Source organism: Gallus gallus, chromosome Z (genome assembly GCF_016699485.2).
Source record: "Gallus gallus isolate bGalGal1 chromosome Z, bGalGal1.mat.broiler.GRCg7b, whole genome shotgun sequence".
In the NCBI taxonomy this organism is placed as follows: Eukaryota; Metazoa; Chordata; class Aves; order Galliformes; family Phasianidae; genus Gallus; species Gallus gallus.
Window position 1 is genome coordinate 20,051,811 of NC_052572.1, and position 18,570 is coordinate 20,070,380.

An 18,570-nucleotide genomic window follows, 5' to 3' on the forward strand; every position below is an offset into this window, starting at 1 on the left:
CGCTGGGGCTCTGTTTGCTCTCGTATTACTTCTCACAACTTTCTTCACGTTGTATTTTAAAAAAATGAGCTACAAGTGTGTTTCTTAGTCACTAGGTTTTGAAGTAACATTATGAGGTTTATAAATATTATCTAGATTTTCTGATAGTGGCAGATATGGTAGGTATGAAGACTCTTGGAAAGGTTACTTGTGCAGATTTCATTTAATTCAGAATTCTCATTGAATTATATGCATCAAAAGAAGGCAGTAGCTAACACAATAGGAAATTCTGGTCTTCCTTTTCTTCTCTTATTATATCTGATAATACATGATGAAAAGCTCTCCAAAAAAGCTACAAGTATAACTTGTTGCAACTACAGAATTATGTAATTTATAGAATCGTTGAATGGCTTGGGATAAAAACCATGTATTTTCAACCACCTGCTTTGGGAAGATTGCCAGCCACTCTATGGGGCCCAGGTCCCCATTCAACCTGGCCTTGAACACCTCCAGGGATGGGGCACCCACACTTTCTCTGGCAGCCTGTGCCACAGCCTCACTGCCTTCTGAGGAGTGTTCTTTTAGACAGATAGCCTATTCATATAACCTACTAATGTAGCTTTAATTCATTCGTAAATCAGAGCTAAAGAAGGTTTCTTTTACAGCAATAATTCTTGAATACTTAAACGCATGTGAAGAACTTTTCGTCTCGAGGAACAGTCACAGTATGTTAAATGCCTCTAGTACACTGTGTTCAAGTTTTCCTTGAGTCTCACAGGACTGACTTTGCCCTGTTTCTGCTGAGCGTTTGTGGCTTTGCCACTGCTACTTCTACATGGCAGGAAGATACATATTAAGTTGAAATCATGAATTATTCGGAAAGTAGAATAGTTGAATGTTTCATTCTAATAAAATTTGTAGTTAAAGAATACTAAGTCAAAACAACTTCTTTAAAGAGAAAATGATCCTTCTGAAATATATTGCTTTCTGCACATGTTTGCCGGTGCTGTCCGACATACTCAGGCTACTTGTTCTTTACCTGTGTTAGACTTAAAGCAGCATTTTTCAACAAGTAGTTTTAGAGATAGGCCTTTGAATATTTTTTCCTGTATTCTAAGGCAACTTTCTGGATTGTTACGGAGTAGATTCTAGGTTTGTAATAGCCTGTTTTCAGGCACTTTTGATCTATCTTTTGGAAGTGTTATCAGATTGTGGTCTTTTTTAATAATTTTGTGCATTTTAGGTTTCTTCAGAAATAACTTCTCTTGAATCTCAGTGGTACTATGAGTTCCTTTTCCTGAAAATGTTGTTGATTTCACATGTAATTTATTACTATGAATTCCCTCTTTTGTGGACTTTGTTCTTTACTTTGATCACTGTATTAGCAACCTTCACAATACCTTTCATCATATTTTCGTTTGAATGCTAATTTCAAGTAATGTCAAATTTAGCCTTCTATTTTATGAACTAATACACTCTAAAAAAGATGTATAAATGAACAGAAGCTCCAGAGGAACTTTTTAAATTTGGGGGTATTTTCCCATGCCATAAACACATAAAAATATGAAAAAGCTTCAAAACTGCAAATTGTGGAAGACTGCAACTTAATGACTTTGAGACTTTGAAATTCTTCCTTAGAGAAACGAAGCAATTTTTCCTCTGGTGTAATTCAGCACAGAGGTAAGATAACTTATTGAGTAATAAGAACTCCTTGTAACTTCTAGTTTGTCTAGAGTTGTAGGCTTTTATTGCAGTTTATTCAAGGAAAATAGGGAGACTGTTTCCTGTGCTTATGTCTATGAACTCTGCAGCGGGTAAATAACTAGCTGGAGTTCTAATGTCCAGCAGATGTCAGTGTTGGATTATCAGGATGGTAAATTTTTTGGTGCTCCTGTGAGTCGTTAGAGATTTGTTGTGTGCACCTCATGTAGAAATGCACTATACCACTTGAATCCTAATTAATTTCTTAAATTCTTTAACTTTCTGTCCACTTTGCTTATCGTAAACTTCTATATTAAGGGGTTTCTTCCTTTGCTTTGCTTGTAAATGCCAAAGCTAACTTGTATTTTTATTTGTAGTAATGAATTGTAGGTTTACTGTTTTTGGAATGTCCATTTAGTATGCTTGACAGAAAAGACAGTTAAGGTAAGGGCCCTCATGAGCTCACACAATAAAGGGAATCATAAAGTTGAACAATTGAAACACCTCCTTTGTTTGCTATTCTTTAAAGTGATAGATCTCTGCAATCACTGAAATATGCAGGCTGTAGTTAATTGAGATTAGATTTCTTAGGTACACTAATAGTACCTTTCATGTTGTAGAAACCATTCAGATTTTGACTGTGTATCTGGAAACTATATGCTGTGTTTGTGTATTTACAAACACAACTACAAAAATACAGGCACAGTAGAAATTTTTCTTCTGTCAGTAAATGAAAGTGTTTGAGTCACAATTGTTACAGTAATAACTGTACATTAACTCCTTAATTACAGTTAGTTTTCACTTTGTATAGTTTTTCTTTTCTCAGTATGGCTGTGTACCTTACTCTGTATGCGAACTTCCTCTTTTACCAATTGGGTTTATGTATGTCACAGTAAAACCTGATGCCAGAGGGCCTTGTAAATACTTGAGTGTTTCACTTTTTCTTCAAATACCTTGAGATACTTGAAAAACAAGGGATGACTTCTTCACAGTTTACATTTGCACACTATTTTCTTGAAACATATACTTCAGTTTGATAATCTTCACCCAGTCACTACAATGCACAAATTGTAGTAATTGTTTAACTTCTGTGTCTAACAGTAGTGACAACTCTAAATAAAGATTATTGAGTTTTGTTGGAAATGAAATTATATTGTAATAAATGTATCCTGACAGTGCTCTTTCTGAAGAAGAAAAAACAACATTGCGTGCTGGACTTATTGCCAACTTTAATGAACCAGTGAATCAGGTCAGTGATGAGTAACTGATTAATACCTGAAGTGGTTTTCTTTCTTTACAAAGTATTTTAAAATAATAATGAAGTTTACAAGTTTTAATTTACGTGTTGCTTTTTGTACACATCTTCGTGTTGAAGTGAGATCCTGTCTCAGAATTTATATCATAATTCGGTTCTTTGTCTTTCGTTGTTGTTGCTTAGTTTTGCTTTTTGTTGTTCCGCTGCTGCTCGCAGTGACAGTTTGTTACCCTTTGCTGTTTATACAGACATGTGCTGAAATAATTCAGGGATGGATGTAGTCCAAAAGTGACTTTCTCCACTCCTTCTCCTCAGTGACTTTCTTTTTTCAGATGCGTCTGTACACTGATCTGTGTCTCAGTATAACTGCACCAGGAAGGGTGGTGGCAGTGGTGTAGCAGGAATGAGCTGTTGCGAATGCTGCCGCATAGACCCACTAAAGCAGTATTGCTGCTCCATGTCTAATCACTACAGAAGAGAACTTAAATAAACATAATAAAGATTCAGTAGGATAGTGTCTAGTCATACATAATTTAAAGTGACTAAGCTACTGTTTTCATTAGAATAAGGAGTTACTGTTGAGTTTCAGGTCATTAACATTAGCTCTAAATATTCATATGCTAGATGAATCAGTCTTCCTTCTGTTAATGGATTCTTGCTTATACAAATATGAGATTCTAGAAGGAATTATTAGTTAATATTTTAAGCTAGGTATTAACTTTGATTGCTTTAGTGATCTTAATGCAAAATTTAAACATTACTGCCAGTTTAGCATTTTACTTAATATTTAATCATAAAGTTGAAAAATACTTTTTCTGCGGACTTGAAAATAGCTTCAAAAAAAAAAACCAAACAAAAACTTAATGAGTCCATACTAGTTTGTTTTTTTTTTACTTCAGGTTTTATTTGGCTGTTAAATTCTGCAGTGTTTGTTTCCTGAATGATATTTGACTTTATGGTACCTGAGTATTGTTTTGATTGTTTTATTTTTCTTTCAGATAGCAACTCAGATCTCTGTACTGATTGCTAAAGTTGCCAGGGTGGACTGCCCAAGGCAATGGCCAGAACTTATACCCACACTTCTAGAATCTGTGAAAGTCCAAGATGATCTTCGACAGCACAGAGCATTACTTACATTTTATCATGTTACAAAGACCCTGGCATCCAAACGACTTGCTGCAGACAGGAAACTTTTCTATGATGTAAGTAACATGATACAATATTGTACAGCATAAGCAACAACTTGTCTTACACGCTTTTCACTTCCCTCTGGTTGGCTGAAAATGAAATAATGGCAGTTATGTGGACTTTTACATCTGCCGTTGAAACAGAAATGTGCTTAGTTTGGACATAAGTACAATATGAGGTGCTTGAAAGTCAATTTCTATGTGAAATATATTTATTTCAAACTTTTATTCATTTTTTATATGAGTGTTTTTATAATATTTTGTATTAAGAAGCAGAGTTTAATCTGCAGCACAATCTATGTAAATCAAGTGTCTGTTAACATATCGTAAAGCAGATCTTACAATATATAAGCTAGCATTGTTTTTGGAAGAGTGTTCTGACTCCATAACTCAACGGTCGTGAAAAAATGCTGGATATTAGACTCCATTACCACTGTATTTTTTCTTTTATTGTCAGTTGAAATGTGTTCGTGATGATTTGGCTTTCATGAGATCAGCTTTCTCCAAATTAACTGGAAAATAGGATTTGAATGAAAATGCCAAATCTTGTCTCATAGAGTTTGCGTTTTCCATTGTAAGAGTCTGCTGTTTAGAATGCAAATTTGTCTTTGGCTGGATTTGCAGTCCAGTTTGGAGTTAGCCAGTGATATGACGTAATTAACTGAATGTAGCAAATTAAACATTAGTTTCACTGTGTTGTACACATTAGCGAGATCCTTCCTTACAATTTATTTTTTTTGCTTTAAAATATTTATATTTTCTACCTGCTATCATGATTCTTTGTAAAAAAAAATAAAATAAAATTGTATAAACAGCAACTTGATGCAATCTATTTGAACAAACTAACGGGAAATAAATTTGGTACCAGATACCCCTATGTTTGTCCAGAAATTACTTTTTTCTTTTAAATCATGGAAGTGTGAAGTTCTGCACAACTTCTGTCGTACTTCTTTGATGCTTTAGAGATTGCCAACTATTTGAAGCACAGTCTAGAATAGGAAACTTCAATATAAATCCTCGTGGTTATTGGCAGCCTATGAGCTCTAACACTGAACAGGTCTTCCATCTTTGATTTACCATTACTTTTCATCTTGAGCAGTTTTCACATACGATAATCCAATAATGTTTGTTGTTCTTTCATTACTACTACCATCAATCTTTACCTACTTCATTGACTGAGGAAGTTTAAGGCAGTCTAGCTCTGTGACTAGATCTTTATAGTTTGCTTTATTGCAATACCTAATTGATATTTAAATGATTTCAAATGTAAAAAAAATGTGATGGGTTCTCCATGTGAGATGTGAAATACTCCACAAATGTATTTGTGGTTCTCTTCCCCCACTTATTGTTAATAAAGCAGTTATTGTTTTAAATACTGTCAGCCACACTATATTTTAAATTCTGGTGAAGGTGAAGTCAGAATTTGCAGCTATCATAAAAACTAGTTTGTGTAGGCATCGTTCAATACTATTTGATTAGATTTATACATGTAACTCCTACCTGTATTCCCAGAGTATGCTGAAGGAGATGTTAGCTATGCTGTGAGACAAATTGCTTATATCTAGTGAGAGAGGAGGCAGTCAGGAGAGCTTTGAGTTTTTGAAGCCCATTCTATAGCTAGAATTGGTGACAAGAAAGAAAGGAAGTTTATATAGTTGCCTTTAAAGTGGTGGAGTCACAGAACGAGTAGTCTGGGAAGCAGCTGAATCTGTTGTAACATATTTGAGATAAGATGAGAAGTTTTTTTCAAACAAGAAGTTTGAAAAACATCTTCTGTCTAGTACAACTCAGTATAACAAAGGAGTGAGTTGTCCATATTATACAAGAAGATAGAGTAAGTAATTTAAGCCTAAACTGGCCTTTAAAATTTACACATTTATCATAGTAGGCAGATTCAGGAAATTAAATACATTGTTGATCTTTCTTTTTCAGCTTGCATCTGGTATTTATAGCTTTGCTTGTTCCTTGTGGAATCATCATACAGATACGTTCCTACAACAGGCTTGCACAGGGAATGAAGCTGCTGCCTCAAATTCATTAGAAAGGACTTTGTTGTCATTGAAAGGTAATAATACCGAACACTATTAAATATGTTATGATACAGTTCTCTTCGCATCATATGATCAAGACTTCTCTGAGTCTTAATATGTAACAAATCCATGCCTATTGAGTAAACAGGCCTCTTTTGACATGCTTTTAGCAAGGCAGAATGAGGACAGTGCATTGGAAGGGAAAGAAAGTACCTTTTTCCTCTGCATGCACTGTTCTGATATGCTTGTGGGAGAAAGTAAAAGTTCAGGAGATGAGAAAGTGGGAGGCACGACAAGACGAGTTTCTGTGTATGTTATAATGCAAGTTTGCATCTGTCTGTCTTATTTTTAACATGTAACTGAGGAAGCTGATCAATGCGTTTGTGTTAAGTTCATCTTATGATCAGTGGAGAGGTATAGCCATATCAGTCAGTTCAGATTTTTAGGTCAGTTTAGGCTCAAGAATTTATCAGTGAAATGAATGTGTATCTGTACTGTACTTTGTTGCACTGAGGAATTAAAATATTTGTGTGCATACCTGCAATGTGGTTGATAACAGTTTTTAGACACTTCAGAAGTTGTGGCATAGGGCTGTTTCGGGTTTCTGGCAATAAAAAGCCTGAGAAAATTAATAAGGTGATGTATGGGCCATATCTGATTTGTTCCTCTAATAAAACCAGCTCCTTAATGGGTGAATATGTAAAACTTTTGCAGAATTCTTCATGATGATTCAGTAATTTAGTGTTTTTGTAATTAGTTTTCACATGATATATTGAATTTTAAAATAATTCAATGAGATTATCATCATGGTATGTGTGGTAGGACCATCTGAAAGCCCACAGTTAATCTTTCATTTGGAGAATTGGAAGAAGCTCACAGCAGCTAGGCATGTTCTGAAATCTCTTGGAGGAAGGGCTGAGAAATATTTACCCAGTAAATTTCTTTTTTCCTAGTGCTTCGTAAACTAACAGTTCATGGATTTGTAGAACCTCATCGAAGTGTAGAGGTGATGGTAAGTAACATTCACCTGTTTCTGTACTTACATTAGAAATCTTCTGTTATTGTTTCAGCTCATAGAGCATGTTTAAAGGTTGTTTTAGGCATGCCTGTGCAACCTTTTGGCTGCCTGGGCTGTGCTGAGCAAACAGAAATCATCTTGGGATGCATAACACAAGGTTCACTATGAAAGTAATGCTTCCTATTTACTTCCATGGGAACTAAACAGAGCACAGTGGCACTGTTTGGTAGAGCAAAATCTCAGCTGTAAAACATTAGTTTTCAATCTTGACACCTCTATCAGCTATGTATTGTTGCCAGCGATGTACAAGAGCCTACATGGTGCACTTGTAACAGTGAGCACCAGTGAAGGTGACCCGCTGTTGCTACTGCTGAAACACACCACCCAACACCTCACTGTGCTCACGTCCACTGTGTAGTCTCAATCAATATTCAGCAAGTGTCAGTGAATGTCAGTGGGTGCCATTTTTTCTGCATGATGGAGTTCAGTGATACACGTTTGTTTCATCCACACTTAAAAGTCAGACACTACTTTGCCAGACTGCCGCTCTGCTGCCATCTGACTCGTGGCATCAGAATACAGTGGAATATTGGCAGGAAGGTTCAGCCTCAACTGTCATACCACCAGCATCCGATACCCTGGGCCAATATAACAAAATAGCAGGCATTACTTCTGGAGCAGCCATCATAAAATATCTGATATGAATCATGTATATAAGTAACAAAACTTATCTTAGTCTTTAACACTTTTTTATTAAAACAAAAATGCACTACAAAAGCCTAGAACTAGTGGGACACCTGGCCTTGTTTTTGTGAAATTTACACGTCAGCCCCTGGTTTGATGGCAGTGGCTGCAATTCTTAGTGAGCTCTCAAGGTATTTGTCAGAGATTTTTGGTAAAATGTTACTTGTGTACTTCAACCTTGAAAGCAGTTGTTCACAAGTGAACATGCTGCCCAAAAGCAATGATATGAATAAGGCTGACTGTGAAGTGAGGAATGTTTTTTCTTTTTTTTCTCCTGTAAGAGGAGGCTCATAGAAGTAGAGAGACACGGTCAGATTTTTGAGTTGAATGTCTGGTTGCAACCCTGTACGTTCCATTTGAAAGTGCCCAGTTTGTGTATTTATGTCAACTGAAAACGCAGTTGCAAATAGCCAAAAAATATATATATATATATATATTTTTCTTTTTTTTTTTTTTTTTTTTTTTTACAATCTTGAATCCTGTTCTCAAATTCCTTTATCAAAACGGAAAGTGCCGCTGCGTATTTTTTGCTGTTCACAGGATTGTGTTCAGCCAGTGAATTGAAACGCACACATTGATTTGCTGTAACTCGAGCTGGCACTGCACTGCGCCCTGCCCGTGCTCTGTGCTCTGGCTGCAGCTCAGACAGCACTCATTGTGCACCGCTGTACTGCTGCTGGGGAGCGGTGTGGGTATGTGCCCAGGGCTGGGCCGGGCCACTCGGAGGGGGGACCTGGTCTGGGGCAGAGGCAGGGCTGTGGTGGCCCATGGGTTGGGCATATCTGGTTTAAAGAATGTTCTTAATGGTGAATGGAATGTCATATTTGTCCGTGATTGATATTTTCTGATTACAAAATGAACGCTTGTGGTATGCAGCCCATCTATGGAAAAAAGGGAAAAAAAAAAAGAAAAAAAAAAGTAAACAAAAAAGAAAGAGAAGAAACCCAAACTTTTCCCTTATCTACAAACTCTCTGCTTTGCTGAAAGACGTGCAGAAGTTGAGAGCAGTTGTATGCATCCAATTAGATGCTGTGTTCAAGAGGAAAGATTGTAAAGCATATGTCTGTATTTTTGCATACACATTTTTGCTGCTTATCTGGTACTAACAAGGTCAGTTTTGATGCAGTTTGATAGCTACCTAATTATGTGTTTCATGGGGAAATTACTTGTCCACTGTAATTAATTACTTAATTAGAAGTGATCAGGAGATGTCTGATCTGGTAACGTGTCTTCATGACTTCAGTTTAGCTAACTGTCTTCTCATATTAAACTCCAAAATAAGCTTAATCTTTAATCATATACTTTTACATCTTTCAGGGTTTTCTACATGCACTGTTTGAACGGCTAAAACAGTTTCTGGAGTGTAGTAAGTGTCCTAATGTTTGTGCCTCTGTTAGTTAAATACCTGAATTTGGATAAAAGAGTAATGCAGTTATATTAAAATCACATTTTTGTAAGTGCTGAACTATTACTTGAAATGGTGCTGAAACTGCACAGGAAAGATGTCAGTGTAAATTTTGCTCTAATATGTGTAGTATATTCTTTGTATGTGGATGTTTTAATCTTTTCTATGTTTTTTTACTCCCTGTCTGTGCTGGCATTATGCCTGTATTTCATTTCATCTTTGAACTTTTATTGTGATGTTCCAATTCGTTTTGTTCAGATCAGTTACAGTGAATTTCACTGCAGCTGAGAGAAATGATTAAATAACTCTTTTTTCATACTTGTGACTTTCAGTTTATAACTTTATTCTGCTATAGGCTTTTCTCTGGCTTCTGTAATCCTTGAGCTACAAATAAAGCAAGTTGTTCTCTAGTATTATTGTCTTGAAATGTAGTTACCCAGAAATAAATGAGCCTGAAAAAATGATGGTTGTTAAATATCTGACTTTTCAGGTAGAAATATACGGACAGGAAATGTATGCAGAGACCGTCTAGAAAAGACTATAATTCTGTTCACTAAAGTGGTAAGTAAATTCTGTGGTTGCTGAATAGTTTTCAGTAGTGCAGTCCCTATTCAGTTATGTCTGTTTCTGAAAACCAGTAGGTCTCAGATCTCTTAAAGAAAGGGAGGGTACTGCAAATTCTTTGTTATAAAGTACCCTTCCCTTTATTTGTTTTCAGAAATGTATCTGCCAGACTTGAATCTGTTATATTTAATGAATGGGTTTTAAATGTGTCAGGTATCTTTTATAAACTGCATTGCTCCCAAGCAGGTCTAGTTGAAAACAAGTATTGTTTGTTAAACAAAATGGTCGTCTTGAATATGAGTTAAGAATTTCATGGAGGGATTAACTCTTCATTAAGCATAAATACTGATCTGTACCTGATTTAGATTTTCTGTAATTTCATATAAATAAGTGAGAGAAACCCACCTTGTTTTTTGATAATTAGAGTACGAAAGCATTTATTGTGAAACTTGCAAAAAAAAGTCATTTGATTTATCTTTTTGCTCTTCTACTTGCTTAATTTTTAGCTTTTGGACTTCCTGGATCAACATCCTTTTTCGTTTACACCTTTAATTCAGAGGTCATTGGAGTTTGCTGTGAGCTATGTTTTCACAGAGGCTGGTGAAGGAGTTGTATTTGAGCGCTTTATTGTACAGTGCATGAATCTCATCAAGATGATTGTAAAAAACTATGCTTACAAGCCATCCAAATATATTGAAGGTACTGCTGCTATTTGCTAAAACTGTTTTTTATCTTGAATATTTTGCTGGTAGTTGGCAGCAGTTAAGTTCCTTTGTGGCATTCTTTTGAAGAAGGTTTAGAGGGTTTCATGTGCACTGTGTTGTCAGAAGGACTATGCAAGAACATCTAAAGTCCTTCAAAATGTTGATGTATTTAACTACTCGTATACTTCAGTATTGTTCCATAATTCACTAAAATGTTCTAAAATCCAGTTTTTGCAAGTAGGAATTTCTATTGGTAATCAAAGTTGCATTTGAATTTTTCAAATACGAGCGTAGTTACTTGAGGCATGAAGAGCGTAATACATTCTGATAAAAGCTGTAGCATTTGTCATTCTGAGAACTCTGAGATTTAAAAATAAAATTATAATACAGAAAAATCATTTTTTGTAAGTTCTGACTAACATACAGTATGTATGTTGGTTGTATAGTATGCAGTATTTTTATTGCTGCTTTCTGTAACTGCGTTGGCTGTACAGCGTACAGTATTTATATTTATTGCTACTTGCTATAAGCAGAGTTAACTCCTTACCAAAAAATGCACACTAAAAAACAAAACCACCACCACCACCATCACCACCAACAAAAAAACGCAAAAAAAACCAAAAAAACCCACCCTAGTTATTTTTTAGGTTATATTTGGATATGATTTCTAAATAGCTATAAATGAAACTATTTGAAGTCTCTGTGTCTTAATTGATTTCTTGAGTAATGCTATATGTAAAAGAATAAAACAGCAGCAAAACAGTTTATCATCGAAGTAGTAGCTGAAAAGCATTGTAAAGCTATTCAGTCTGATAGTTCTGCATGAGAACTCTTAAGTGAATTTGGGAGTTTAATTTGCTATAAAAGAAAACCACACCAAAACCTGTTAATGAAAGTCTGCCATGAAAATAGCCTTTTTTTCTCTGAGGATGAGAATTTCTTATCTGTTATTTTCTTTCTAGTACTGTTTGATTGCCAAGTCATTTAATTGTGATCTGGAATTTTATACATTTCATTTCAGATAGCAGTCCTGAAACTCTTGAAGCACATAAGATAAAGACAGCGTTTTTCACATATCCAACACTAATGGAGATATGTAGGAGATTAGTCACTCACTATTTTCTGCTGACGGAGGAAGAATTAACAATGTGGGAAGAAGACCCAGAAGGCTTCAGTAAGAAACATGTTGTGTAGTTGGCTGTAATTTATTTGGATACTGGTGTAAGAGTTTCATATGCACATTGCCTCTAGAAATTACCTCCTATGGTATTATGCATTTTCTTTTTTTTTTTTTTTGCTGTCTTCTTACAGAGACAAACGCTTCAGCCATAATGTTTCCATAATATGAGATTTCTCAGTTGTCTGTGATTTCTGCATATCTAAATACTAAACTTTATTTGAACCACAGTTGAAATAATGCTTTCTTCTTTTCTTTGTGAAATAATAGCTGTAGAAGAGACAGGAGGAGATTCTTGGAAGTACAGTCTCAGAGTGAGTGTTTCAATTTGAAATAAAACATCTGACATCTATGAATGCACTTTTACCTAAGAGATGATAATTGGACAGATAAGCTCATACTTAAAAAAAAAAAAAAATGTATTAAAATTTCGTTTGAGTTAGTATAAATTAACTTCATGTGTTTACCAGTATTGAAAGATTCTAAAATGTACTAATCACTTTTTTCTCATCTTAGAGCATGGAATTTGCTTCACCATTTGCATTGTGGTGGTTATTAAATCCAGTAGAAGTTGTCTCTTCTTTAAACTGGTAACTGATGTTACCATTAATGAGTTTGTCAGATGTGATGAATGAAGAATGTTTCAGATGCATCTGTACGTTTTAGTTCAGATTCAAGTGTGCTTTTGGAGTGAACCTCTGTTATCCATGCTATGGTTTGCTTTGCAAGGAGAACTCAAAGTTTATTTGGTGGGTTACTTTCAGATGAAAACTAGAAAAAACAGCCCGGTGCATCTAGTGTCTTCCAAAATGCAAGTATGCAATTGTACCAATTGACTGAACTAGAATTAATTAAAAAAAAAAAAAAGAACTAATGGAAGAAGAAAACTGGAATATCTACAGTTGTTGGCTTCTCAATTCTCACTGTTTCACTCCACCAATCCACTCTTGTACCACAGAGCTTGCTAATATAGACGCTTTTCATCCAAATCTTATATACTGTATAACGAAATGGTGTTTCATATAAAACTGATTTTCCTAAGGTGTGTTACATTTTAAATTACGACCTCTGGTGTAAGATATTTGGCACTTATGAAATTTAGCCTAGAATACATTTTAATTGTCCTTATTTGATTCTGAAACAGATTCTTTCAATTTTTCAGCCATGTACGGAAGTTCTTTTCATTGATATTTTCCATGAATACAATCAGACTCTTACTCCTGTACTTTTGGAAATGGTTCACAGTCTGCAAGGTAAGTTGTTTAAAACATACAGGAACAAAAAATGTAGCATTCTTTGCCTTTTATAAACAGTTTATCAACTTCTGTGAAATGTGAAACAATTTTACATTCTGAGATCTGATGTTACAGAGTGCATTCATGTGGAATTTTTGAAAGCATGATAATATTTTAAGATTGCTAAACTTGGTGTAAGGAAAATGCAATGTGTGTATAGGTAGAGGTAATTCTAGGTGGCTGACAAAATTTGGAGCATTTCTACTTCGGTGAGCTTTCAGTCTTTCTTGAGAATGATCAACTTTAATGAAGTCTTTAAGTTGTTTTTAACACGGAACTTCTTTTCAATCTTGCAGGGCTGTTTATGCTAATTCTGCCATGTTTATGCAGAAGTCAGGGAAAAATAAACCTTTTAAAATGAAAGCTCAACTTCTGCTCTTGTTTTTGGAGAGTCAAGAGTACTTTCCAGTTCTGAAGAATTTACTCTAAAAGCTTAGCATTTTTGTACAAAATGTGAAGTCTTCATATGCTGAGATTATGAAATGCTTCATATGCTGAGATATGAAATGATTCAGATTGTATTTTTTTTATGATACCATTTATAGTGGCCATGGAAGATATGAAGTCGTAGCTGTCACTTTTTCTCCAATCATTTTGGGTTAGGTTTTGTAAGGTTGCATCTTACTTGTAATACAGTAAATATACTATGTTGTTTTGCATCTGAACTTTACAGAGTGGATTAGTACCTACTATTAAATAGAAACCACACTCAGAAAATGAATATTTCTGACTTCACATCCAGAATCTCTTCTTATGTATTTTATGTCTATAAGTTCCTGGATGATTTGCTATGCTGGAAATGGTATAAAGCTCATTACAAAAGGTTTGGCAGTTAATTTGTTTTCCAGGAATTAAAGATACTGGTTTTATGCTAAGAGATGCATGCATTTCTTGCACCCATTGCCCCTAGTAGAATTTCCTGGATATTTTTTATTTGAGACTTAAAGTACTAGATGGTATTTAGAATTTATTAATTCTCAAGACTTTGAAAAATGTTTACTTACGCATTCTAAGCACAAGTCCTCATGCATATATAGTATGTGGAAGGTAGGTCTAAGTAGTGACAGCTGGCTGTAGTACCACATGGTGGACAGTCTTTTGTTGTTTGTGGATTTTGAAATACAGCCTTCTGACTTTTTGTTGCTATTAAAGTTTATCAGCTCTGAGAAAATGAGTCAAAAGTATGGTATGAAAACAGATTTTATTTCAGTGCATTCACTGAAAAAGATCTCAAAACTGAAATATTGAATTGTAACTAAAAATAGTGAAACTGTCTTAATTTACAGCACGTTTAGTTAGTTCAATTATACACTCTTAAACAGTTTGCTGGCATTGTTTTAGTTATGCCTTTTTCTTTAACTGCTTGTCTTGTAGGAACTACCAACTTGGAAGATACCAGTGCTATACTGATTAAAGATGCTGGTAAATTAAATTTTGCTTTACCTTTGAAGGAACAGAGCTGCTATTGTGTATGTGCTTGACTTCTTAAAGATTATATGAAGATCTGTTCATATAATAGAAGTAATTATATGAGTTATGTGAACTGCAACACTTTCATGAAGATATTCTAATCATTTTATAAATTGAGGTATTTTTTGTCAAAAGAACTGTCTGAGGGCTGTACCAGAACCATTCTTAATAGAATGAATCCTTCATTGTCCATATAGCTTTTAACTACTTTTGGCAGTCTTTAAGTTTTCTTCTGTCATACCTTTTGCTAAAATATCCGTGTTCTTCATAGTGTTCCTGGGAGTATATTCATTAGTTTTGTTTTCATTTTTTCAGTCAGATTATCAATTGTTTTTTAAAAATTACATTTATAATGAAAAATGAAACATTTAAGCAAACATTAAGCATAACTGTTGTTTTTCTCCAGTGTATAACGCAGTTGGACTGGCTGCTTATGAACTATTTGATAGTGTGGATTTTGATCAGTGGTTTAAAAATCAACTGCTAGCAGAACTTCAGGTTTCTCATAACAGGTAAATGTTTTGGACTGTTATATATTCCTCATTTAAACATGATTTCTTGATACAAATTGGTAAGATACAACGTGTCATTATTGTAGACCTGAGAAATGATCAGTATCGAAACATATCTGTTAAATAACCAGAGTATGAAATATGAATAGGTAAACAGTCACTGATGTGATTATGAAGCTTGCCTTTTGTTAATAACATTTAAGTTGTTATCAAGTCCACTTTCCATGTTCTATAAATTATAAGTCTTCCTCTTTCAGCTACTTAGCTTGATTAAGCTTTATCAGGAAAATCAGATTTGCTTATTTAAAAAGTACTTAGTTAGGCCTCTTGAGTTCCCATAGCCTTTTAAGCAGCCAGGCCTCACTGAAGTCTGTGGAAGTGATTTATGTGAATATCTTAGCTAAGGTAGTGACTTGTTCTTTTGTTGCACTCCGTTCTCTTCAAGCATAAGCCATCTGTAGCGCTCCTTGGTTCATTCTGCCGGAAATAAAGTAGGGAAGTGAGGGCAAATTTGAGTTGTGTAGGACAAGTGTGAATAATTGAAGCTGATTCTATGTAAAGAGTATTACATAGTCCAGGGCTTTAGTACTAGGGCTTTTGCTTCCTACCAGATTCCTCTTCAACTGGGTGACCTTCATATGAGTACCTATTTTCTTTAGTATCTGTCTTATGGTATTTTGAAAGATAACTTTTGGCATCTCAGAGCAGAGATAGATCATTCTATCTGTCTCAACAACTGTTTAGAAGAGCAGTGTTCCTCCCTGTTCCTCTAGCTGTCACCCTTCCATCAGGTAGGACAGTAAATGCTATTACATGTGGTCTCATCAGGTGGGTCCCAAATCACCCTTTGACTCTGATTAATTAGGTTTCATTTTTCTCATTAAAGTCATTAGAAGTGACCCTAATGTCCTTTGAAAACCTTTGCTATTTTTCTTCTGTATTTGAAAATTCAGATAACTGTTAAGTCTGGTAAAATGAAATATTGAACTAATTTATATGCTAATGCCTATAGGAGCTGCTATAAATTTTAAGTCATTTTTTGCAAGGAGTAAGAGTAGTAAGAGTTACTAGTTGGCTCTTCTTATTTGTAAATTGCACTTTTAAGCATATTCTTTGTGAACACAGTTGAATTTCATGGGCAGTGGAAGATGCTGCTAAACTCAGGAAAATTAGAATACTTGTCATTAGAATACACTTTTTTCTAATTACTTACTTCTGGCTGCATAAACCTGATTTAAAGTTGCAGAATAATTACCACAGTTGTTTACTCGGTGTCTCCTAATGTTTTCCTTTTTTTTTTTTTTTTTCTCATTAGTATTACTTATTTTAATAAAACACAATTGCAGCTTCATTCTGCTGCCCACCAGTGGTCAAGCACTGTAGTGCTTTGGCTAAATGTCAGAAGAATGGGAGAAAATTAAGATAATGTACATATGCTTAATCCTTTGCTGCTGTACTCTAACAGCACTCATCTCTGAATAAAGCTGCCCGTTGTATTTGTAGCTCATGCTGGCTTTGGCATATTGATGGCATCTACCCATATACCCCAGCATAAGTGAAAACTGACAGAAATCCTCAATGGTTGATTTAGTTATATTTATAGTAGGAAAGACACCTCATCATACTGTTTGGGTGGCATTTGTGATAGCTCAGGATGAAATACCTCTGGGGACAGGGGCTTACGGTAGAGGTCAGTCTATAACTTTGAAGCCTTGCTTGCTTGAACTGCTTCTGCTGCCATCATAACTGGAGACTACCAAGGCAGTTCTAAGCTTGGGGTTGTGCGATTGCTTGATGAATGTGTGGTGAGAACAGCACTGCTAAGGACTGAGCAACACATGCAGCATGTGCAGTGCAAAAAATTTTTGAAGCCCAAAGACAGTAGATTTAGATTAGACAATAAGGAAAAATTCTTTTACAGTGAGGGTGACAAGGCACTGGAACAGGTTGCCTAGTGATGCAGTTGATGCCCCATCCCTGGAGACTTTAAGGTGAGGCTGGATCAGGCTCTGGGCAACCCGATCTAGCTGTTGTGTCCCTGATTGTTTCAGGGGAGTTTGACTCGATGTCCATCAGAGGTCCCTTCCAACTCTAATGATCTTATGATTCTAAGATTCTAAGGTAATGAAAGGGGGCCGTGTTAGAATTGCTGCTTTTAAGACAGCTTCAGGAATCGATGCGCAGTTCAGATAAAGGAGGTTAGAGGGTCTGATCTACTCTTCCACAGACTGTCACATTGTACGCAAGTATGATGATTACCAGCTAGGTTAAGTTTGGGAAAGAAAACCTGGGTGCTGCTAGCAGTGACCAGAGGATTTGCTGTGTTTTTTTGAATATCTCCAGCTGTTGTGAGAGTGATAGCGAGACTATCAACTATGACCATAGCAGTTAGTAACTAAATCCTTTCCAATCTGAATCATTCTATAATTCTGCGAGGAGTGGGTGATAGTAAAGAATGCAGGTTAGAGGTATGGATTGTACTACAAGTATCACCAGAGTTGAGAACACTTGCTATTAGCAGACAGCTATGTACTCCTGTCAAATGTCATTTAAAACTTCTCTTTAAATGACAGTGGTTTGAAAACTATCCAGGTCTGTTTTGCAGGAAAAAAAAAAAAACAAAAACTTTTTTCAACAATCTGAATTTGATGAGGTTGCGTATCAGGCATGAGTATTCCAAGAATGGAGAAAGTTGTTTCGTCACAGGTGCTTAAATAATAGGACAGGTGTCAGTAATGCGATGACATCTGAAAGTCATGCTTCAGCAGCATTTGGTAGGAAATTGTTCCTGCTTCACTGTCACTCAGTAAATCTCAAGGAAAAATAGAATGTTATTCCTCATTAGCTTTGTGTTCCAGTCTGTTGAAGTGCTGCATATATGCTACTTTGACAACTTCCATACTCTCTGAAGGTGTGCTTTGTCAATTATCTTATGGTTATGGGAATTTTTAATAAATTAGATTTATTCACTGTAAAGAAGCCTCAGTAAGTTGTTTAAATTGTTCTCTTGATAACTTAAAAAGCCAGAATTGTATAAAATGAAAAATACATTAAAGTAATGAGGCAAAATAGATTGTTACTTAAAATCCTTTGGTAGGATTTGTCTTGCCTAACTCTTTATGTCAGCAAGTTAAATACTGATCTTAAAAAACTAAATCTTCTAATAGTTGTCCTGGGGAAATTGTTTCTTATTAAATTTCTTTTTCAGCAAATTATTTTAGAACAGCAAGTGTGAGCTAATGAGTACTTTTTTTTTTTTTCCTTCTACTTTGAGATATAAACCAATACGCCGACGAGTAATTTGGCTGATTGGACAATGGATTTCAGTAAAATTCAAATCAGACTTGAGGCCTATGTTATATGAGGCAATCCGTAACTTGCTTCAAGACCAAGACCTAGTGGTAAGTGTAAATAAGTGTTGTTTTCTGTTACAGCTGTTACCTAAACACTGGTGATACATAAATTCTGTGGTTTTTGTAAAGGGTGTTGAAAACTGCATAACACTACCTTTCAGAGTCTATTGTGTCTT

At 35.3% G+C, this 18,570-nt stretch overlaps 1 protein-coding gene across 7 annotated transcripts in view; it reads left to right on the forward strand.

Annotated features, from left to right (window-relative positions):
- Positions 1 to 18,570, forward strand: part of IPO11 (importin 11) — a 73,814-nt gene that overhangs the window by 10,688 nt on the left and 44,556 nt on the right. For 4 of the 7 annotated variants that reach the window (XM_040655791.2, XM_040655789.2, XM_040655790.2 and 1 more), the window contains exons 6-18: positions 2,857 to 2,929; positions 3,934 to 4,137; positions 6,055 to 6,187; positions 7,106 to 7,164; positions 9,232 to 9,280; positions 9,810 to 9,880; positions 10,390 to 10,582; positions 11,609 to 11,761; positions 12,035 to 12,078; positions 12,927 to 13,017; positions 14,434 to 14,481; positions 14,936 to 15,041; positions 18,316 to 18,442. In XM_040655791.2, coding sequence (XP_040511725.1) covers positions 2,857 to 2,929; positions 3,934 to 4,137; positions 6,055 to 6,187; positions 7,106 to 7,164; positions 9,232 to 9,280; positions 9,810 to 9,880; positions 10,390 to 10,582; positions 11,609 to 11,761; positions 12,035 to 12,078; positions 12,927 to 13,017; positions 14,434 to 14,481; positions 14,936 to 15,041; positions 18,316 to 18,442 — 1,351 coding nt within the window. Of the gene's footprint in view, positions 1 to 1,617; positions 1,660 to 2,856; positions 2,930 to 3,933; positions 4,138 to 6,054; positions 6,188 to 7,105; positions 7,165 to 9,231; positions 9,281 to 9,809; positions 9,881 to 10,389; positions 10,583 to 11,608; positions 11,762 to 12,034; positions 12,079 to 12,926; positions 13,018 to 14,433; positions 14,482 to 14,935; positions 15,042 to 18,315; positions 18,443 to 18,570 lie in introns of all 7 variants that reach the window. The other 3 variants (XM_015277596.4, XM_004937270.5, XM_015277597.4) reach the window with 1 other exon arrangement.